At 41.9% G+C, this 24,485-nt stretch overlaps 1 protein-coding gene across 1 annotated transcript in view; it reads right to left on the bottom strand.

Annotated features, from left to right (window-relative positions):
* Positions 1–10,829: 10,829 nt before the first annotated feature.
* PIGK (phosphatidylinositol glycan anchor biosynthesis class K) overlaps positions 10,830–24,485 on the bottom strand; it is a 100,158-nt gene continuing 86,502 nt past the window's right edge. The window contains exon 11 of the mRNA XM_081086537.1: positions 10,830–12,512. Coding sequence (XP_080942663.1) covers positions 12,396–12,512 — 117 coding nt within the window. The 3' untranslated portion in view covers positions 10,830–12,395. The remainder of the gene's footprint in view (positions 12,513–24,485) is intronic.

Below are 24,485 nucleotides of genomic sequence, written 5' to 3'. Positions count from 1 at the left end.
AACCACTGCTTTAAGAGGTTCTAGGAATGTTAAAAACACTTTTTTCTACTAAAATTATTTTTTAAAGAAAAATAACTTCAAGTATCAGTGTTTCAGTTTGTATAAGGTTACTCCTTGTTATCAGTATAATTCTACATGACTCCAATAGAGAAACAAATGTTATTTGACTTATTTTAATAATAATAAACCTGTATCCTTAATACCAAATATCTTCCCCCTTAAATATTGCCTTGTGTGTGTGTGTGTGTGTGTGTGTGTGTGTGTGTGTGTGTGTGTGGTCTCAGACTGATTTTGGCAAATAAAGTGAAGAAGTTAAATAGCTGAGGGCAGAAGAGGGAGCCCAGTTTTCCAATCCGGTTCAAATCTAGGACAGAGTTACTGCAAGCAGAGAGCAGGGTGGCTGTGCACTCCAGAGGAGCGAAAGGCCTGTCAGCCAGTCCATCTCACAGCCCACTCCTGCCCCCTCCCAGCTGTGCGCCTCTCACGTTGCTAACCCCCCCTTTTCTGTGAAGCTGGGGTTCTCCTATTGTGTCTTTGCTACAGCGCTGCAGTAAGAATCAAATAAGAACATATGAGAAGCTCCTGTCCACGATTCCTCGGTCCCAGCAGAGGTCCTCTGGACCTGCTCTAAAAGAAGTGGCTACGTGTGTCTGTAGGGACTTAGGAAGTCATTTTCATAACCTCCCCTTGTTAAAACATCTACCTGCCCAGGAAGTGCTGCCCACGCCAGGCTCTCCTTCCTCCTGCCCACCTTCTCCGGCACCTGGTATTTTAAGTCTCCTGTGCTCCACTGATGGAGCGTTTCTTGGTCTCGCCACTGGAGCTGACCTCTCTTCCCACTGTATTCTGTTCGAAGGTCTTTCCCCACTTTTGTTAACTGTCTCACTCCCCACGGTAGACGGGGGCTCCTGGGGTTCAGGTGTAGCTGGGATTCCTCTCCGAATCTCCAACACCTATCACGATGCTTGAAACCAAGTAGAGGAGTTTGGGAAAGGGAGAGAGAGGAAGGTAAATTATTTCAGTCAATAAGAGGTCCCTGTCCTCATCATCTTGTGGTTGGTGGGGATATGGATGTGTAATGCTCATATGGGACAGTGGAACCCAAAGGCTCTGTGGGGCTGGGAGGATGGGAAGTGTGACCAGGGCAGCCTCTGGAGCTTGACTGGTGAGTTAGAAAAGTCTTCAAAGTAACTTAACCATTTGATGGGGTAGATTTGTAGTGTGAGTCATCTAACAATTGGTTTATTTCTTTTCCCCAACAGGCAGTTTCTTCCCTTTTGAAAGTAAGTTTTCAGGAATTATTTTATCTTTGTTGGAAACCAGTGAAATAGTAAAAGACATCCCCTGCCTTTGCATAAGTCAACAAAATTGAAAGCTCATTGCACAGGGTGGTGAGGTGAAGGAGCACAGAGCTTTTGTACCAATTCCTCTCCTCTCTGCCTGTGAGGCACTCATTCCACTCTGGCCTAGACTACATGGCCTTCTGGGATTGCCTTTCTCTGGTTCATTCTGTCCCCAGTGCACCATGCAACTCATAAAGTACAGTTGACTCTTGAACAGTGCAGAGTAGGGGCTCCAACCTCCCACACAGTCGAAAATCTTTGTCTAACGTTTGAGTCCCCTCCAAAACTTTACTGATAGCCCACTGTTGATAGGAAGCCTTACTGATAACACAAACAGTCAATTATTAACACATGTTTTTATGTTATATATATTACACATTGTATTCTTACAATAAAGTAAGCTGAAGAAAAGAAAATGTTATGCATTTACTGTATTTATTGAAAACCATCTGCTTATTCGTGGACCCTCAGCATTCAAACTTGGGTTGTTCAAGGGTCCACTGGACTGCTTTTGCTCAGCACTTGCCCCTGAATTCTGACCACCTGCAGAGTTAGTCCTCATCCTGCAGCCTGGTCTCCCTCATCGACTCTAGTACCATCTCTCACAGCCGCTAGGTGCGTCCCAAAGCTCTGGCTACATCAGGCGGCTGATGGTGGCTCCAGGCTTCACTCTGCCACTCCTGGCGCCTCGAGTGCTGCCGTGTGTCCCATCTCGTGACACAATGTTCCCACCACAGTGTTTCCCGCTGTCCCCACACAGCCTTCAAGGTTCAGTGGAGTAAATACCTGCCATTGGCAGTCCAGCTTCCAGCTTCCCACATTTTAGGCCAAAGTTCCACATATTTTCTTTGAAAAAACAATCCCTTCCATTCATAACCATGTGGTTTATGGGGACGTAGCTCTACACACCGCTCCAGGAGCAGGCCCTGACTGGCTTAAACCTACCACACATCCTGTGTCACCTCCCCCCCACCACACACACACCCAATAATTGGTTCAGGGATGGAAACATGACCCTATGCAGGGGAGCACACTCTTCCCCAGCTCACAGTGCTTTAGAGTCGAGAGTGCTAAAGCCCTATTTGCTGCCACAAGGAGAATCGCCTTAGGCATGGAACCATCACGGAAAGTAGATACAAGAGATAGATCTAAGAATAGCATTGAGTGCTGGATCAAGCTGGGCCTGAAGACAAACTTCTTCTGAACACTTAACTATGTAAATAAAGTCTATTTTTTAATCTAAGCAGAGCTGTGTTGGATTTTCTGTCATTTAAAAAAAATGTGTATCCCACCAATACTCTCAATTCAGTAACAGCTCTGGAACTCCCCTGGAGCTCTCTTCTCCACGGCCCTCCTCCGCATCCCCACCTGTAAATGCCCCAGAGACAGAGGCTGTGTCATTCACAGGGAAGACATTCACCCTTGACAAATATTGGAGGGATAGGAGACAATGTATAGAGTAGATCAGCACCAGGGAGCAGCCAAGTGCAATGTCAGTACAATGGTGTTTGTAATAATTCCACCTCCCTGCTGGACATTTTTCTCGGCTGTGGTTCTCCAATGAGAGTATGGAGAACCACCGCCTGGTTGGCAGGAGGCTTAGAGATGCAAATATAGCCAGATATTACCCAGAATTCATCCACTGAATTATAGTACAGTAGAAGAGAAAATTAAAGGGTGCATTAAAGAGTATTGCTTTATAAAATTTTAATTATATAGGTACATAAACATATATGTGCATTAGGTCACAATGTAAAATGTACTTCTTACTGCCGATGGGAGTGAAATATTTGTAGAAACCCCTGATTCGGCCCCCACCTGGGACGACTCTATAATACAGAACACAGAAGAATAGAAACAGTGTGTGACATTAGGGGACTTATTTGGTAAAACGCCTTGTTTACTCACACAGATATATGCATACATACATGTACTGAGTCCCAATGTGAAATGTATTTCTTGCTGTGGGTGGTAGCCCAAAGTCTGAAAACCACTGATTTGCTTTCTAACTGAGGCCAGAAATATTACAAAACAGTGTGAGTGCCGGAGCTACAAGCCGGCAACATAAGAGAGGAAAAAGGGGACACAATCCCCTCAGCACCGAGAGCTCTGTAGCAGGCAGATGTCTGTGCAGAATGAGTGCTGGGCTTCTAGGCAATTGCGGAATGGCAGGTCACAGGGCTGCTCACAGAGCCGAGGCAGACAGCAGGGCTGGGCCACACCGGGCCCGTGTCTTCCCATCCGGTCTCCATGCCCAGCTCTTCAGGTATTGCACTGAAAGCCACGCAGAGACAGGGGCCTGGAAGAGAGGCTCACATTCTGAGCTGCTTGCTACCTTTAGCTGCCGGCCTAAAGGACCGCCTCCCCCCCCCCCCCCCCCCCCCCCCCCCGGGCTGCTCTGCAAGGAATCTGACCTCCAGAACCAGTTACAGGGACAATGTACAAGAACTTGTGGCTGCTTAAGTTATCTGAAGAATAACAGTAACAAAAGCCAGGTGTCTCTAAAAAGCAGGTAATTTGCTTTCTTAAAAAATTGTTTGCTCTTCCTGTGTTTTAAACTGTTCATCTCTTGTCTTCTACATTCACTTTTAGTGTGTGCCAGTCTTTAAACATTTAGCACTTAGAGAACGTCACATTTCTTTGACTAGTTTTAGCTTCATTTTAATCTTCCTTTAAAATAAATTGTTTCAGCTACCTGGTTTGCTCTTTATATTCCATTTAAATTTTCCTTCCATTGCTTTCACTTTAAAACATCTTTGTTCCCTTTTTCTACTTTAGCTTTACTCACAACTATATACTTGAAATTCTAGCTTCTGATTTTAACACCTAAAATATTTCTTTTATCCTATTTTCCCTAGTAATACTTTATAATTTCTGAACTTCTGGCTTTGTCTTTTAACCTGTTTGATACATTTGTGCCTTTGATTTGATTTCTCTTACTTCAGCCTTAATATTTCTCCCCAACCTTTAGTTTTATTGTTGTATAAGTGTTTTTTCTTATTTATAATTTTAATTATTCGTTTCCTTGTATAATGTGCATTTATCAAGCTGACAAGCAGCAGAAGTGTGAAGCTCGGGCTCTTCATCACTGTTCTATTCAGCCTTCTTAATCTGTAGGCACTTTTGTAACGAACTGAACAAGGATATTTACAGTCTGCCTCTAAGATGCTTTTTTCCTCTTTTGATCCATCTCCATTCTTGGCAGGGTTACAAGAAACCTCGTTGCCTGAATCTTTCCATTTCTTGTATTCATTGCAAGGAGGATAGAAAGCTGCCTAAAGCTAGAAGAATCCAGGGTTTTTAAAACAGAATCAACAGGACTCTTGGCGGGTGGCTTCCAGGTGTGTGACACCTGGGCCAGCTTCAGCGTGGACTGCCAGGAGGCGGCAACCCTCCCTCTCAACCTCACCGGGCCGCCCAGGGAAGGCTGCAGAACTAGGGGTAGGCGGTGAGAAGTGGCTCGTCCCTTGCCCTGGCCTCTGGCAGGGAAGAGGACTGCCCCTTAACCCAGAGGCATAACCTGAACAATTTAAATGACTGCGGTCAAGAATCTTACCCTTTAATACCACCTTGTCTGGGAGGGGGTGTATCAATCAAAGTCGGTCAGAAGGCAGACATCACATACTAAGCCAGCCCATGTTGAATGGGGACAGCCACGCCAGGTCACGGGGTGTGTGGTAAATGTGACTGATTCCATGGACATTCACTCACCGCTGCACTTCCTCGCTGTAACATGAGTGCCTCGATCAGACGCAATGCTTTGCAGAATGCCATGATGGTAGGTACAGATTTCTGTGAGCTCACAGAGGGTGACGCTAGCAGAAGTTTAAAGAGCAGGGAATGCAAATCCATACCCAGAATATATCTACCTCAGTGTGGACAAACTTCGGCCCACTCTGTGATAGTCCATGTAGCAGACCTGCACCCTGGGGAATGGAGGCCCCAGCCCAGTTAGTGGCTGAGAGTGAATGTAGGTCTCTGCTGTTGCTAAACGAGGCGCTCAGCAGTAGCAGTAGCCAGAGCAGGACTTGGTAAGGAGAAATCCAACCTGTCGCGCCCATACATAGTCTTCACCCACTGTTTCTCGTGGACCCACCGAGCAAGCACTGGGATGGCTGGCAGAAGAAGCTAGCTGACATCCACAGAGTATGGCGTTTTGCCCACCTGATTATTAAGAGCTTCCTTTGCAGAATGCTATGGCGAACATTTGCATGGGGCATGGATATTCTGCACAGTCTGTACCCATTCAGAGAGGATTCAGAATCTAAAACAAGAAAAAGAAAAATAGAGAAGAGCTGGTTAACGAGGTGATAATGAACGGTGTTAAGTTCAGCGTGGGGTATGGGGTATGCCGAGTCTGAGATTTCTGTGGGCCTTTCCAGCACAAAGGGGCCCTTCTGGAATTCAAGAGAGAAATGAAGATATCGAAATTGGGCTGAATATGAGGTAGAGGTAATAGTGGAAACCACAGACGGGGGGGGCGGGGGCAGTTTGAAGTTGGAGATTTGAGGACAGGACTGTGCAGACCATCGGGGGAGGAGCACACGGAGAAGATGAGAGTCTAGGGAAGAAAGCCCGGGGTGGGGCGAGGCAGGGCCATGAAGGCAACAGTGGGAGGAACCAGCAATTGTTACATATTAAACATTAAGGAGGGAGAAGTACAATACAAGCAGGAAAAACTCCATCGGATTTGGCAGTTAGACCATTGATATCAGTACAAAAAATCATTGCAGGTGAGCAGTGGGAGCAGGTCGCTTCAGAAAAAGGTTTGCGAATGAATACAAGGCAGGGAAGCCAAGTCAGTGAAAGCTGCCCACTTATTCAAAATAAGACCAGGAAATGAAGTAAAAAGGAGCTCTATATGGCATTTCTATATTAGCATTTAAAAGTGGACATAGGATTTCGAAAGTTTTTAAGACGAGAAAGCTTGAACATTTTATATAATGAAAGGGAAAGCACTTCTATGCGAAGGGAGACTGCTGGACCAGAAGAGAGGCACCATCCCAGAACAAGGGATGGGATTCATAACTCAAACTCTGTGGCCAAATGGGTGGGGGCAGTGATAACGGGGTTGGGGGGGTGGGGGTGGGGGCTAAATTTATAGGATGTAGAGCAGCAAGTAGAGTTGGTCACCTTCCCCCAACTTAACTTTCAGATTACAAAGCATATTCCTCTGGTGACAGTAAAGGCTGACTTGGAGGGTCAGGCCTGGAGAAAACTTGTAATTTTGGATGTGCAATAGTGGGGAATGAGAGGGGAAGCTAGAGAGAAATCTAATCTGGTTGCTTAGTCAAAGGCCACTTCTTTCTTACAGCCTTCTCTGCCACTTCCCCTGACAGTAAGTACAATATCAATAATGTGTTTGTATAGCAATTAAAAATAGTTCCTTTTAAAACCCCTTACATGGCACTTGCCATTTTCTGCTAATTAGTTATTTTCATATGTGTCTTTTAAGAATTTGTAACACTTCCAAAAAGAATCCTCTCTCTTTGTATCCCTCATAGCATCTACTAGACTGGGTGCCATAGTAACACAGTATTTCAGTAACTACCCCTACACAACAAACTGGCCTAAACTTCGTGAGTAAAAACTCAACTTTTTTCAAATTATTATTTCTTACCATTCCAGGGATCCACGCGGTGGTTCTCGCACGGGGAGCTCTCCTGTGGCTGCAGCCGGGACACGCCTGGAGCCTCCCTCCCTCCATCTCTGGAGGTGGCTTGGACTGGTGCCTGGGCCCAGTAGGGCTGTGGGCCAGCACACACATGTGGCTTCTCCAGGTGGCTGGGCTCCAAGAGCAAGTGTCCTGAGCGCGCCAGGCTGCTGCCGGGTCACCTTTCAGGCCAAGCTTTGGAAGCCATGCAGCATGACTCTGCCACATTCCATTCGTCCGAGTTCAATCCTGAAGGCCCGCCCATGTTCCAGGGAGGGGCATGTAGACCCCACCTCTTGAAGGGAGGACTGTCACAAGAACTTTCAGATCCTGCATACAGTAAGTGCCAACTAAGTGCCTGTTGAAGCATTAAATGTGTTGAACAAGCCTCAGAAGGAAATACTAGTCAGGGTGACCGGCTGGCTCCTGTGATCTCCCCTCTTTGGGAGGAACTTGGATAGACAGAGATCGCTATGTCCTTACAGGACCTCGGCCCTCTGGCCAGGTGAACCCGAGACTGACAAGGTCAATCAGTTCTTCCACAGTTAGAAATGGAAATAAAGTGATTTTCCTCCTCCTAGTGGTGAAGGAGAGGATGTGAAGCTCCGGAGTCCCCAGGCATGTGAGGAGTCAGTCTCCAGGAGGGGTAAAGGCAGCATGCAGAGGAACTCCGTGATATTCCAGTTCCCGGTGAAGAGCAGACCACCTTCTTGGGGGAGTGGGGGGGAGATATATGTGAGATGTCGCAATATCCCTCCAGCAAATCCCTCTCTTGCCCTAAATCTGTCCTAGTTGGATTTCTGTCATTTGACACTTGAAAGTTCTGACTCATGTGGGGTGGGGTGGGGTGGGGAGGAAGAAGGAGCCTCCTCCTGGAAATGCAGTCCACACTGCGATGGCAAAGTGAGAGAGAAATTCAGAGCGATTACTATCCAGGCATCCAGGACCTGCAAAGGGGACATACTGTCCAGCAGGTCGTGCTGAAGGTGTGCTTACAGCAAAGTGGACAGGCCACTGAGAGAGGAGATTGAAGGAAGGCTGAGAAAAGCTTCAACCTATTTAAATAGGAGGGGAAAATAGAAAAGAGAGACAAGAGGGTCTGTGGGTTGAAACTGGACAGTGTTGAAAGAAAGTGAAAAGAAACTGTTACCGCCCTGACCGGTTTGGCTCAGTGGATAGAGCATCGGCCTGCGGGCTCAAGGGTCCCAGGTTCAATTCCGGTCAAGGGCATGTACCTGGGTTGCGGGCACATACCCAGTAGGGAGTGTGCAGGAGGCAGCTGATAGATGTTTCTCTCTCATCGATGTTTCTGACTCTCTACCCCTTTCCCTTCCTCTCTGTAAAAAATCAATAAAAAAAAACCAAAAAAACCTGTTACCCCCAAAAGACATCTGCTACAAACAGAAGGGAACAGGGCCATCCAAGGCTAATGTAACCCCCGGGCCTGAGTGGAGGTTGAAAACGAGCCAGGCAGAGTTCTGCCCAGCATAGGACAAAAGGCTGACTTTCCCTATGTGCCAGGCGCTGTATGATGTGCTTTACATGTGTGACCTTAGTTAAGGACCCCTAGGTGTCCTACATGGTTCCTGCCAGCTGTCCCTGAAACTCTAGCACAGGAGAGGACCACAGAGCATGGGTCATATCACACAAGCCACCCGCACAGGCCCCTGACCGGGTGTTCCTCGGACAAACACAGAATCCTCTGAAGTCTCCGAGGCTGCAAGCAGCCCAGACAACAGGAATGATGGGACCACCTTTCCGTGTTCGAGGTAACTGAATTTTTAATAATTGGTTTCTTAGTCACACCTTCATCGATTATCGATCCCATTATTCAAAAGTATACACAGTTAAATTAACCCAAATATTTCAAAGCACATTTCCAAAAGAGTGAAAATTTTGCACTGAAAGAAAAAAAAAGAGACTGGTGACCAAGATGTACTGTCCATGAACTGAAAGACTCTATTTATGCAGCAGATACACATGCAGGCAGGGCAGGCGGCAGCAATGAGGTACTGAAGACACTGCCTCTGTGATAAATGCCCTCGGGTAGGAGACATGACAATGAAGTAATGAGGCTGATTCCATGCAGAAGAACTGCACACCGATCTCATTATAGCCATACCTTGTGGGATGTTTATAAAATATTTCTTTCACAAGTTAAAACAGTATCTGTTACAGATGGATTTAATTTTGGTAAAATCAATGAAAAAAGTTATATGTTAATGCAACATTTGTTGTAAAGATTCCAGAAACACATGAGTCAAAAATTCAAATTACGATTCTCACAGTAACTGTGACTGTGCTATACAACATACATAATGGAAGAAATGTTACCCACATACACCACTGTAAAAAACACGCAGTAAGCAGAAACAAGCTGAGTTATACTTGTTGTGGGAACCATCGTTTTCAACTAGCGAGGATATATAAAAATTGAAACCATAAATGCGTGCATTATTTTATGTACTTAATTCGAATTTTTCTTGATCCAATTTAATCAGCTTTGCATCCAAACTACATTTACCTTTCACAAACTGCAAATGGATGACTTTCTTAATTTGCGAATCTGCATCGTTTGGTTTCCTTTACTCACACAGGCTGCCTTTGCAGAACAGCATCAATATTCCCCGCCTCTCCCCCAAAAGGTCACCACGTGCCTGCCAGGATGCATTTCTCTACATCCCTTTCCTCCCGGAAGGACACCGTAGGGGAGGGTAAAAACACCAAAGAGACAAGAATCACATTGAGTAGCTTAGAAAGGTAAATAAGTACAACAGAAAAGAGGGCACCGGTACCGTTACCTTCCCCCTTAGCAACTTCCTAAGCAAAAATGAGACAAATAACACCACCATATAGTTAGTTTCCAAAGTGATTAGTCATAACATTATCTCATCTGATCCTCACAACAGAGAGACAAAAAGAAAACACGTTTTGGTCGTTTAGCTCTTCGTGACTCCAATAGAATATATTTAAGGGTGTGCTTTTATGTTAGCATTTAGAGTCTGGGCCATTTAATTGCACTTACAATATTACCCACTTACCATATGCAGAGAAGGTACTTATTATTGAAAGCAGAGTATACTTTATGCAAAAAGATCATGGTTACGAGCCAAATACTTAACATACTTTAACTTTAACTATATTCTGAAAATTCAATAATGAAACAGAGAGAGCTACACCTGCCCTTTGCAACTCCGCCTGGGCAAAATGAATCCTGTGCATTACATCCAACACTTCTTGTCCCAGTTTGGTTTTAACTAAGAAGGGCAGCTAGCACAATCTCTGAAGAGGAATCCCTTTACTTCCCAGCAGTCTTTGCCATCAGGGCTTGATTCATTACATTCAAACTGAATTACTCTGATTCAAGAACAGTCACATTTCCTCTAAGTAGCTCCACCCCACCAGGTCATGACCTGGGGTGTGCAAAGGGTGAAATGGTCAAACTTCTTTGTCTATTAGCACTACTATAATTGGCTATTAGAGTTTAGGTCTCCCCCCATCCCCACCCCCTCCTATGTACAGAAGGATCCACATAATCAGGTATAATTTTCCCTTCTTCATCTTTCTAGTGCACCAAAGACCAATTGAAATGAAGATCCAGAGCTGGAAGGAAGCTTCACTATCACTTGTTCTAACCTGGGAGAGAACACAGTTAATCCTCTGCTGGTGAAAAGTATGACCACTTTGCATATCATGAGAGGGTAATAACTGAGGGCTAAAAGGAAAACAAAGCCTAAGGAAGGGGCTTACTGTGGAGAAAGAGCTGTCTTTTTAATGTTACCGACCATATACAACAGACCTTGCAATGAATAATGATTGACACATAAATTCTTGGATAAAACATATAATCACATGATCTCACTCATTTGTAGAATATAATGAACAACATAAACTGATGAACAAAAACAGATCCAGAGACAGAGAAGCACTGATCAGACCGTCAAACCTCAGAGGGAAGGTAGGGGAGGTTGGGGGTAAGGAGGAGAGATCAACCAAAGGACTTACATGCAAGCATATAGGCCTAACCAATGGACACAGACACCAGAAGGGTGAGGGCATGAGTGGGGAGGTTAGGGGGTAATGTGGGGATAAGGACACATTTGTAATAACTTAATCAATAAAAAAAATTAAAAAACAAACATATAATCCAAATAGGTATTCCATGGGACATAAATATGCAACTTTCAGGGTTTTCCCCCCTTATCTGTGAAGAAACAATATCTGGGGCTGACAGCAAAGCATATTCTGAATACTGTTTCCAGTTATTAGAAGGTATGAAGCTGGCAGGTAAATGATGGAGATAATGGGCTCTTGGATCTTGTCAGAGACCAGAAAAGGGGCTATTTACTTACTGCCTTATGTGATAAGCCAGTCAGATATAAAGGCAGGGCTATATAAGCGTAAATCCTCCATACAGTCCATTCACTTTATGGGACTGTCGCAGGAAAACTATGGATCCGGCCAGTGGGCAAGGTTTACCTTAAACAGAATGAAACAACCGCTCTTTCAATAGGGAAACTGAAGCGAAAGTGGTCAATTCTAGATGATCACAGAATGAGTGAATGCTTAGAAGTATAACATGGTTGTTTCTCTTGAGCAGTCAATATGACCTTTGGCAGAAATTCCCAAAGGTCTTAAGTTTTCCAGATAAACTGACAGCAAATAAGGTCCTGAAGACTGTCAGTACCATAGATTAAGAAACTAATTTTTCATATTTAATTAAAATTAAAGCTACAGAATTCCATTAGTGGCTGACAGTAAAATATTCACACATTAAAGAATGAACCAAAGGACAATTTTGGGAACAAGGTAAGAGGTCCAACAATAGAACACTGTTAAATAAATTACAGTACATTCATAAAATGGGTGCTCTGCAGCCATTCCCAATGTGTTCTTGCAGAATTTCCAAGGAGAAGCAAATGGTTGGTAACATATTGTGAAATGAAAAGTGAGATTACAAAATGGTTCTATACAATCTCTATTTTAGACCCGCAAAAATAAGTACATAGAAAAAAGACTGGGAGAACATACCCAAAACTACGATCAGAAATTAGCTCTGCTAGTGAGAATTTAATGTCCTCTTTTTTCTTTTCCAAATGAAAAGGAGCTAACGGGAAATTCTTTCTTTTTCAAAATGAGTCAATAAGTATATTCTGACCTCTTTGTCCCATTTTTTTAATAACACACCAAAGAAAAACATGAAAATATATTTAGCGGCATTTAACACTTGCATTAACAATTATTTTTCTTTAAGTTAAAAAACAATAGTGTACCAAATTTAGTTTCCTTATATTTTTTTGCCAATTCACACAAGCGCAATGAATTTTTAAAAAGATATGACATAAACTTTTATCCAAGATTGTAGTCTTCCATGCAGTCCTCTTTATGCATCATCGCGCCTAGAAAATGAACTTCATGTGCTTGATTCCGTAAGTTTTGAAGAAAACCATGATGATGAGTGCCCACAATCCCAGAATAAACCCCCCAGGAGGATGCCAATCTTTCAGCTTTGGTTTCTGCAAAATAAGGATGACATCACATGGTAAATTTAACAAGAGGCAAAGAGTTCAACAATGGGTAAAGCAAATACTAACAGAAAACAGACATTTCACAAGCTGTGTTTTAAGGGGGAGTAATTTAGCCAAATTAAATGTCTTAAGATAGAAACAATGGTGAAGACTTCAAACCAGATAAATATCTCAAGGTGGCTCTTATCAACATCAGTTTCAAATGATATTTTGTTCCCTCAAAGGGGCCTTCCCTGACCACCCTACCCAACCATCTCCATTCAGACAGGTTATTCAGTAGCCTAATAGTCCTCCTTTTGAATTTACATGTTCATTGGTTTGTTGGTTTTATCTGTCTCTCCTATTAGACAATAGCTCTATGAGGGTCATCTTGTCATATTCCCAGCACTGACCTGCACAGTGCCTGGCACATGGGAGATACTCATACAGTACACTAAGTCAGTAGAAAACAAAAGCTACCCAATCCATTTATCCTGACACTCAACAAATACTTGTTTGGGGGCCAGTGCCTTTGGCCATGTTACTCCCTTGAGTTAGAATGCTCCTTACTCCACTGTGCCTATTCAAAACGCACTAACTCAAATGCCAACTCCTCCAGATTTTCCCAGCTGATATATGATTTTCTTTTCATCTATAGCTCCTTCTACTTTTACTTCTATCTATTATCAGTTATCTTTATTGCTTATCTCCCTGTAAACCTCCAGGGCTCAAATTCTGTCTGAGTCCATTTTACATCCTCTTCTCCATCCCCTCCACCTCAACACTAAGCCAAGTCTTGTATGTTTCCTTGCCCAACAAGGACAGGCAAACCAGTCTTCCTCATTTAATTGTCTTTCAACAGCTGCACTATGGCCCTGAAATTGGAGGTCTGTGAGTGACTGTGATCTCTTTATGAGTTCTACTTCATGAATTACTAGCTAAGATTGTAAGGTTGTTATGATGAGAATCATAATTTAGAATAGAGTGGAGAGAAACTGTAATCTGAACTTTGCTTCAGTCATCATGTAAACTCCATCCAACAAACGTTCATAAATCTCTTAGAAGAATCCACATCTTATGGTTTGGTTTTCCCTTATATAACCAGGACACTTAACCTCTTCACTTTTAGTAGTGCACGTTAAGAAATGTGGTGGTGTTGTGTGTTTTGTTTTATATACTTCATCTCTTTAAAGTGCCCCCAAACCAGGCATATGGAGCATGGTAGCAGATGATCCTAGTTTAGCCTAGCAAAACCACATTGATGCCTGCATGCCAATCACTGGGAAATGTGTAACCACCTATTCTTCAGATGCAGACCTGAGAAGATTGTTCAAACCTAAGTAATCAGTGAGAGGCATCCACCTGTTCTGTTGGCAAACACCAACAGTGCTCCAAGGGGGTGGCGGGGGGGGGGGGGGGGAAGGTGAGGTTGAGGAGTAAAAATACGCCCACACAGAGAAAGAAATATTCTAAAGATGCAAAGAACATAGCTCTGAATAAGATTTAATAAGGAAGCAAAAGATAATTTAGAAATATTTTAGTTGAGATGGACTTGAATAAAGATGCACAAGGAAAGGAAAAGATGCACAAGGAACCAAAATATATTTTTTTTAATGTTACAGAGAGAAAAATAAAACAAGACACAAGGACAACAGGCTAGATACAAAGAGAGCTGGGAAACATAATTTTGTAACAGCAAATTAAAATCTACAATGAGGAAAAAGATAGTGTCCTAAGGACATCATTGAGTCCTTCTTTCACTTAATTGTGAAAGACTGTGGCAAAAAACCCCACAAAACCCTAATTCTCCATACTTCCCTGCGTCTACAGCCTTTGCAATACGTTGCTTTATAGCAGCTCTCATCAAGAGGTGGATCTATCACCCAACCGGCGTGGCTCTGTGGTTGAGCATCTTCAACCTCTGAACCAAGAAATCACGGTTCAATTTCCCTGTTAGGGCACATGCCTGGGTTGTGAGCTCGATCCCCAGTTGGGGAGCATGCAGAAGGCAGCTGATCGATGATTCTCATCATTGATGTTTCTATCTCTCTATCCCTCTTCCTTCATCTCTGAAATCAATAAAAATATATATTTTTTGAAATATATCCACTGACTTGACAATGTGGAAGGAAAAGCCCTAAAATTTTATTTTCATAAGAAAATTAAGTTGCATACTTGTAACCTCGGGTTTCTGAAACAATAGTATAAATACTAGTAAGAAGAGTGTGAAGGGCAGCTAATCCACCCCTTGTCCACCATGAACTTTGTTCAGGTTGGGGGAGGTCTGTCAAGATAATCCCCTCTGACCCTTCTAGAATAAGAAATACTCATTTGAGCTAAATTTCACAAAGTAAGAACTTCTTCAACCACCTGTCGCATCCTAACAGTGTTTACAGCCAGCCTTTGATAGAGCTGTCCAGGAAAAATACTGCTGCACTGTCTCCTGGAGGTAAATTTCACACATGTCTTTCCCATCCAACCCCCTCACTTTAAAGGAACGGCAGGGATGCTCACTTCTGGCTCTTGCCTATAGTCTCCCTGGAAACAGACCAACTCCACTTGTCGCCATGCCAGGAATCGCTCTCAAGGAAATGACGTGGGGGGATCCAGAGACTAACCCCCCTGGCTTCCCTCTATCCTTCCTCCTCCCAACGGCAACCGAGGTCGGAGGCCTCCTTCCTTTCCATGTGAAGTCAGCCACTTATGTCATTCAGATGTCGCCCCTTCTGGCGAAATGAACATCTCCCAGGATCCTGATGCACCTTACCCGGGGTAAACTTGCAAAGCAATTCATCTCATCTAGGATAATTAACAATGATTTGTTTTTAACTGTGATTTTATTTTATTTTATTTATTTATTTTTATTTATTGTGATTTTATTTTTCATAGAAAGTTGACCATGATTTTTCCTTAACCATGACCTTTTTTTCTGTGATAAGAACACCCACGATTAACATTTTTAACATGGCTCTGGAATTTCTGGCCAATTCAGATATAACATTTAGGAAGGAGAAGTAAATTCTCATTATTTGCGGATAGTTTGATTAGTTATCAAACAACTCAAAACAAACTTATAATTATTGATATTAAAGAGCTCAGACTTAAGATAAACATATTTTAAAGACCCTCCCAATATGCCAGTAAAAACAAGTCAAAAAATAGAAAAAAATTACAGTTGCAATAGCAATAAGAAATATTAAGTAGCATGAGATATAAGGCAAACAATCTGAATTACTCTATAGAGAGGGGTAAATAGTCCTGAATATAAAAAGGAATATGATAAAGCCAATCTATAATGTTGTTCTGATGCAAAATACATCGATGAAACAGAATAGAAAGTAGGCGATCAGCCCAGTATCCAAGAATTTAGTACACAATAAAAACTATTACAAGCCAATAGGCAAGGTGTTCTAACAAAGGATTAACATTTGGAAAAAAAAAATCAGTTTTGTTTCTAACCCAACACTATAAACCAAAATAAACTTTACATGACTTAGAATTAGATGAAAAAATATTAGATGGGGGGAAATTTTTTTTAATTACTTTTGTAAAGTGGCACCTACGGACACATCATAATGGGGCTGCGTTAATCGCAAAGGGGGAGAGCAGTTACAAAGGAGCCATGTGGAGAGGAGAACGGGGTCCAAGGGCCAGCAAGCTGGGGGACTGTCAGGTGGGAGGCTACTCAGGAAGGACTATTTGGGAAAGCTGGCTCTTGAACGAGGTATCGAGGTACTGTAATGGGTTGGTGAAGAGGAGGGGGTCACACCCAGGCAGTGGCACATGGAGCAAAGTCATGGTGATGAGAAAAGCCAGGCATTGGGAAAAGGGTGATGCCCCAGCCTGGGCTGGTGCAGGAAGGTGATAAAAGCTCCAAGAGGGTAGAAACTGGCATCCTCTTTGTTCACTGCAGAAGCCAAGACCCTGGCACTTAGGAAACCCTGTTGAAAGAAGTGGCAAGTCTGAGCCATGGAGAGTCATTCTGTGAATGCCCAGCTGTGTGTTGGGATTTGAGACAATGAGAAAAGCCTTGAACCAGTGACTAACCACAGGTAAATGGGGTGAAGATATAAAATGTGGGAGAATATGCACAGTAAAGGAAGATATAAGTTTGAAAACAATGAATAAAAACAAGGAAGAAAAGGTAAAAATATTTTTATAAAAAACTTTTGAAAAGATCTACATTTTGCAAAATGTATAAATCAAATGAAAAGGTAAATAAATAGGATAATATGACAGAAAGGGGGTTGAATTCAGTACATGAATATTTCCCAAAAATTAATAAGAAAATATACAAAGATTTATCAATAAATGGGAAAAGAAAATTGTTGAAAAAGGAATAATAATGAGTGGCTAATTAATATTAGAAAAAAATCAGTTTTCCTGGTCACAAAAACAAATTAAAAATGATATATTATTTCTTTCTCTTTTTAAAATTAAACTAGTAAATGTTATTAAAGATGGTCGAGAAACTAAGATGGCGGCATAGATAAACACCAGGAAATTGCTGCTTCCCGCAACAATTGATAAATGCATCAAAAACACAAGGTGGACATCATCCAGAACTACAGGAGGGCTGGCTGAGTGTAAATTCTACAACTAGAAGGAAAGAAAAGCACACTGAGAGCCAGAGGAGCTGCGGAGGTGGAGTGCGGAGGTGGAGTGCAGAGGTACGGGGGCTCGCGCACGCGGAAAGGGTCTGGCACCTGAGGGCGCGGCTGTCTTTTTGAATCCGGAGGGAGTCACAAGCTCCCGACGGCTCTGAAATCCGGTTCCGGGAAGTCTCTGGGAACCCAGGACTCATACAGGGAGAAACTGGACTGTCTGGCAGCGGGCGAGCTTGAGAGCGGCTTTCCCTCAGAGGTGCTTGCAATCATTGCCGGGACACTGGGACTCGCGACTCCTTAGGGCAGGGCTGAGGCTCAGCCATAGCTGCTCTCTCCGCCCTTTGATTCCTTGAGACCCTGCCCCGCCCAGGCTGCAGCAGAGGCTTTTGCATATGAATGCCCTGGCTATTTGCAACCTGTAATTACCTAACAAACTGCAGCTGGGCAAGACAGACCTAGAACTTCCAAGAGAAGGCCCAAGGCCCCACAGCGGCTTGCATTGCTTCACAGCTGAGCCTCATCAGGGCACCTCCAAACTCCAAAAAAGGAAGGGGAATCTGCAGTTCTCTTCATAGCTCCTGCTGTGTAACCTCAGGCAGAGGCTAAATTAGCACCTCCTTAGATCCAAGAGCCACTGTGCCCAGTGGTCAGAGGGGGGCCATCCAGATCACAACTCCTCAGATCCATAAGGGACACACTCAGGGTGCAGTCTCAGTGAGCACCAAAGCCCCACTGAAGCAAGTCTTGCTCCAGAAGGGTGTCTCCAGCACAGAAGTTCTCCCAGTGCAGACACAGCTGATTCTCACTGCCAATTGGCCTGGAGGTCAATTCCTCCCAGTGATCCTACAACAACCAAGGCATAGCTACAACAAGACTGTGCACAAAGCCCACAAGGGGGTGCACCAAGAGTGTCCACCTCAGGTAACTGGGGAGGCTGAGCCACTGGGCCCTACAGGACACCTAGCACACAAAGCCACTCTATCAACACAGGGAAGCAGCCAAAATGCGGAGACAAAGAAACAGGTCACAAATGGCAGAAATGGAGGAAAGCAAACGACTGGATATAGAGTTCAAGGCCACGTTTATAAGGTTTTTCAAGAATTTTATGGAAACCGCCGATAAATTTAATGAGTCCCTCAATAAGTATAGTGAGACCATGGAGGACATGAAAAAGGACCAACTAGAAATTAAGCATACACTGACTGAAATAAAGAATAATCTACAGAGATCCAACAACAGACAAGAGGATCCCAAGAATCAAGCCAAAGATTTGAAATACAAAGAAACAAAAAATACCCAACTGAAAAAGAAAAAAGAAAAGAGATTCCAAAAATATGAAGATAGTGTAAGGAGCCTCTGGGGCAACTTCAAGCGTACCAACATCAGAATTATAGGGGTACCAGAAGAAGAGAGAGGGCAAGATATTGAAAACCTATTTGAAGAAATAATGACAGAAAACTTCCCCTACCTGGTGAAAGAAATAGACTTACAAGTCCAGGAAGCGCAGAGAACCCCAAACAAAAGGAATCCAAAGAGGACCACACCAAGACACATCATAATTAAAATGCCAAGAGCAAAAGACAAAGAGAGAATCTTAAAAGCAGCAAGAGAAAGACAGTAAGTTACCTACAAGGGAGTACCCATACGACTGTCAGCTGATTTCTCAACAGAAACCATGCAGGCCAGAAGGGAGTGGCAAGAAATATTCAAAGTGATGAATAGCAAGAACCTACAACCAAGATTACTTTATCCAGCAAAGCTATCATTCAGAATAGAAGGTCAGATAAAGAGCTTCGCGGATAAGAAAAAGCTAAAGGAGTTCATCTCCACCAAACCAGCATTATATGAAATGCTGAAAGGTATTCTTTAAGAAGAGGAAGAAGAAAAAGGAACTCTTACCATTTGCCACAGCATGGATGGAACTGGAGAGCGGATAAATACCACATGATCTCACTCATTTGTGGAATATAATGAACAACATAAACTGATGAACAAGGACTGATCCAGAGACGGAGAGGCATGGACTGTCGGGCTTTGGAGGGAGGGTAGGGGAGGGTAGGGGTAAGGGGGAAAGATCAACCAAAGGACTTACATGCAGGCATATAGGCCTAACCAATGGACACGGACAACGGGGGGGGGGGGGGTGAGGGCATGAGCAGGGGGGGGTGAGGGGGGTAGAGGGCAATGTGGGGACAAGGACACATATGTAATATCTTAATCAATAAAAATATATTAAAAAAAAAAAAAGATGGTCTACTTTTCAGGAAAGTAATCTATTAACATGTTCAGAGGTCTTTAAAACGTTCTTACTTATTCACTTCTGGGATCTATTATACTCCTAGCTAGGATCTATATTAAGAAACTCAGAAATAGTGACAAAAATTTAACAAAAAGATTTTCTTCTCAGTGTTATTTATATAATAAAAAAACAGGAAATAATCTATATCAGAGGTTCTCAATCTGTGTGTTGCGACCCCTTTGGGGGTTGAACGACACTTTCACAGGGGTCGCCTAAGACCATCGGAAAACACATATATAATTACATATTGTTTTTGTGATTAATCACTATGCTTTAATTATGTTCAATTTGTAACAATGAAATTGGGGGTCACCACAACATGAGGAACTGTATTAAAGGGTCGCAGCTTTAGGATATCAAATATTTATTTATATAAATAAAAAGAGAAGTACTATACATCCACATAATTAGCCATAAAAATGTTTTCAAACAATTTTAATGACTTGAAAAGATGTTTATATTGTGATAAGAAAATAAAAGCAAGATGCAAACTAAGTATAAAATATGATCTTTATTTCTATAACAGTATTCAAATGAAGAAAATATACTAAAGTTTTAATAGTATTTCTCTGGGGGAAGTAGGATTAGGGATAGTTTTAATCTATTCTCTCCATATATCTATACTTTTGAAAGTATGTTTTCTACAATGGATATGTATGTCTCTCACCATTTTGGTGGAGGAGAGGAATTTACAGAAAAAAACTTGTATTAAAAGAGCCCACCTAGAAAAATCTTCATATATTCACTTTTTCCAAATTAGGAGATGTACTGCAATAACACTGTTTAGTATTTGATATCCTACTTTAAGAAAAAGTAACATCAATAGCATGACAGCAACAAAATAAATGCTTTTTCAATATGTACTTCATAATATTCTTGAAGTATAACAATGCTGCTATTTTTAAGACAACTATAGGTAATATTTTAGACATTCTACAATGATTTTACTTACAAATGACAGATTGTTATAATTACTATTGCTTTTTGAGATATGTTAGCATAGGTAGCTAGATAGTAAAAGAAGGGAGCAAAAGGAATCAGACATTGAAAACCCTAATAAGCTGGGAAGCTGAATCCAATACTGGGCCTGCTTCACTAGGAGGCTACAGTTTCACACGCTCCCCAGGGAACCACCTGTCCATTCCCTGAAGATTACTGGGGGGAGGGATAGAACAATAAAGGGAAATTCTTCTGCTGGCACATGCCCTGTTGAAGCCAAGATGGCCTAAGGCAGGGGTGGGCAAACTTTTTGACTCAAGGGCCACAATGGGTTCTTAAACTGGACTGGAGGGCCGGAACAAAAGCATGGATGGAGTGTTTGTGTGAACTAATATAAATTCAAAGTAAACATCATTACATAAAAGGGTACGGTCTTTTTTTTTTTTTTTAGTTTTATTCATTTCAAACGGGCTGGATCCGGCCCGCGGGCCGTAGTTTGCCCACGGCTGGCCTAAGGGGAGGTGCTTCTACTAGGAGGCATGGACATTAGGAGGCAAGATGGTGACCATAAAGGCCTGTCTAGCCTGGGAAAAGCATCAGATTGGATAAGGGACACAGGACCCTGGAAGATGGAGGAAATGGACTAATTAGGAGGAGGATCCAACACAAGCCCACAAAAGATTGGGAAGTTGACTGGTTCGTTTCAAGAAGAGCCTAGTCCTTCCCAAACCCAAGATAATAGAATCCCAGCTTAACAAAGAGCATCCCCTCCCCACCTCTCCCCTCCCCTCCTCTCCTTTCCCTGGTAACCCATGCTCAGCACTTTCTCCCACAGCACCTATGGGGAGCTGGGGCTCAAGGAGACTGCACGGGCCTGGGCACAGAGCCAGCAGGAGTACAGCCAGGAACACAGAATGAGCTGGCTAGATAAGGACAGAGACATGGACTGAACCACTAGCACAAAATGTCTGGACACTGGCCCTATTTCTGGGCCTGATGAAGACAAGGCTGAACTCTTCCCATGGCAGGATGGATAGAGATGAGACACCAGAGCTGAACCCAGGACCACTGCATCTCCCCTCCCATACATAGGTCTCCCAGAATGCTTTCCTTGCAACTCCGTGAAAGGACTTCATTTTCACCAGCAACAAGCTCATATTTAAGTATAGTTTATAACTTCATTTGTGTCCTTATTAGAGCTTCTCATAAAATGACTGTATGTAGTTAAGGTTCTCTACTGATGCTATTAAGTACACTTTTTTTTAACCTTTCACAATAACAGTGATAATACAAAGGTGAAAACCATACTTAAACACTGCAATGTGTCATGAGCAAACACTTAAAGGCTCAAGGGCCACCTATAATATAAATGCCTACTACTTCAAATTAGATAGGTAGCTAAGCAACACTGCACTGCCACTTGGGAACAGTATTCACCTCTTCTTTCACGTTGCTGAGAGAACATTACCACAGAACTTTAAAATAGTTAACGGACCACAGATCTAAGTATTAACTTTATGTAAAAAGAGAAAACTAGGATTTTCATAATTGTATATATTTATTGGCAAGCAGATAAAAATTTTCAAGGTTTCAATGGGATGCTTTTCTTAAAATATAATAAGCATATCAGTTCAGTTAGACTGTATTTTAAATAAGGTCACAATTACAATTACTTTAGAAAATAGCTGTTTTTAATTGTTTAACCAGATATATGTTAGTATATCTAAACTACATCCTTTCTATAAAATATAATTTGTACTCTTTTTTTTAAACTTTTTTTATATATATATATATATATTATTGATTTTTCACAGAGAGGAAGGGAGAGAGATAGAAAGTTAGAAACATCGATGAGAGAGAAACATCGATCAGCTGCCTCCTGCACATCTCCCACTGGGGACGTGCCCGCAACCCAGGTACATGCCCCCGACCGGAATCGAACCTGGGACCCTTCAGTCCGCAGGCCGACGCTCTATCCACTGAGCCAAACCGGTTTCGGCTAATTTGTACTCTTCAAGTGATGTTAATGATATAAATCAAAGACATCCTATAAAACCCCTTCCTCCTGAGTACGCACAGGACTTGTGACTATGATGGGATATGGCCTGTAATTAGGTTACATAATTGAGCAAAGATGAATGGACTCTGAAGATGTAATGAAGGTCCCTAATCAGTTGGCTTTTAGTTAATCAAAAGGGAGATTATCCTGGGGGCAGGAGCTGACTTAATCAGGTGAGCCCTTTAGAGGAAGGTCTCAATATCAAAGACAGAAATCAGAGAGACAGATACACTAGGAGCAGACAAGATGCTCTGCTGTTGTGGAGTGGACCTGGGGAAGGAATGGCAAGCAGTCTGCAGGAGCTGAGGGCCTCAGTGAGTCCTACAACCATGAGTAACTGAATTCTGCCAACAACCAATAAGCTTGCTCGAGGACCCTGCGCCGCAGATGAGACTGCAATCTGGTTGACACCTAGACTGAAGTCTTGTTAGGCGATAAGCATAGGACTAAGCTAAGCTGTGTCCAGACTCCTCAGCCATGAAAATTGTGAGATAATAAATGCTTTAAAATCACTAAATTTGTTTGCTATGCAGAAATAGAAAACTTGTAATGAAAGTATTCATTGCATCCGATACTTATTCCTCAGATTCCTTGGGGAGAATAACTAATTAAGATATTAATGAAATATGTTTTTAAAAAGTAAAGAGAATGAAATATTCTAGCCTAATTCTTCCCACTCTCCCAGATCAATTCTCTAAGACCCTGCTCAAATATCACCTCTAGATGAAGCCTGTTCTCATACCTCAGTAAAAATTAATTTCTGCTTCTCTGTGCACCAATGGCCAACTAATGGGTGTGATTCTAATACATTTTGGTCTTATCTATTTCTACACCTTAAGAAGGTCTCAAGCTTTGAATACAATAAGGTAATCAACTTAATACTAGTTTCCTTGTGAAATAAGAAATATAAAATATTCAAATACAAACAGTAAATACACATTTACTAGTTATACTCTTGGTTTTATGACTTAAGGAAAAATAAGAATTGCACTAATCAAATAATACAATCTATTTAAGAAGTCTTAGTGAGAAGTTAAAAATATTTATTTAAAAATATGCAAAACAATTTGAAGTTTGAACTACATGAATTTATTTTTTAGTTCTTCACTAAGAGATACAGCATATATGATTAAATGTTTCAATCTCCACTTTACAGTGGCACACAGAGGTAGGCACAACTGACTGGAGTGGAGAGGTCTTTGAAATCATACGCAAATCTGATTATTTAAAGCAAGAAATACCTCCACACACATATGCTTTGATTTTTACATCTACATAAAAATGGCTACCTTAAAAACTACTATGACTTATCTTTTTTTGTAATCCATGTAGCAAGAGAAGTTTTAAGTGCATAATAACAGGCATTATTATGCACTTTCTGCACCTTTAAGGTGTATATATCTATTTCCTACACATGAAAGATGAACCTAAAATGTTTTCCTAATAGGTTGACAGGTGCTTTTAAAATTCAGAACTGCTATTTTATTTTAAAGCTAGAAAAATCTCTTTGTACTGTATTGTCTTACATTTTTCTCGATTTTTCATCAATAATAAATTCAGCAAATATTTTGAATGCCTACTATGTTCAAGCCATTTTAGCTAAGTGGCTCATAAATATGGTTATTCTTTCTTATAAAAGTAAAAATGTATATGAACATAGTTTGTATTTATGTTTGTATGTCAGGAAAAAGACCATTCTCATTTACATTTGTATAGAAAAGTTGACAAATTCTTAAGTAAAATTAAGGTATATGTAAGTTTTATAAATTAGCAATGTTCATAAATATTGATGATGATGATAAAAAAATTATTTCAAGGTTTTTTCCTTTCTCTGCAAAGAGCCAGATAGTAAATATTTTAGGCTCTGTAGGGCATACAATCTCTATACCATGTATTCAACTCTGCCTCCTAGTGTATAAATAGCCTTAAACAATATGTAAACAAATGGGCATGACTGTGTTCCAATAAAACTTTATTTACAAAATCAGGTGGCAGGCTGGATTTGATCTATGGGCCATGTTTTTCCGTGCTCTAGAAAATTGCTATTGAATGGGTTCAGATTATGACACCCCAAAATA

Source organism: Myotis nattereri (genome assembly GCF_964212035.1).
Source record: "Myotis nattereri genome assembly, chromosome: 3".
NCBI lineage: Eukaryota > Metazoa > Chordata > Mammalia > Chiroptera > Vespertilionidae > Myotis > Myotis nattereri.
This window is presented reverse-complemented; position numbering and strand designations above follow the sequence as displayed.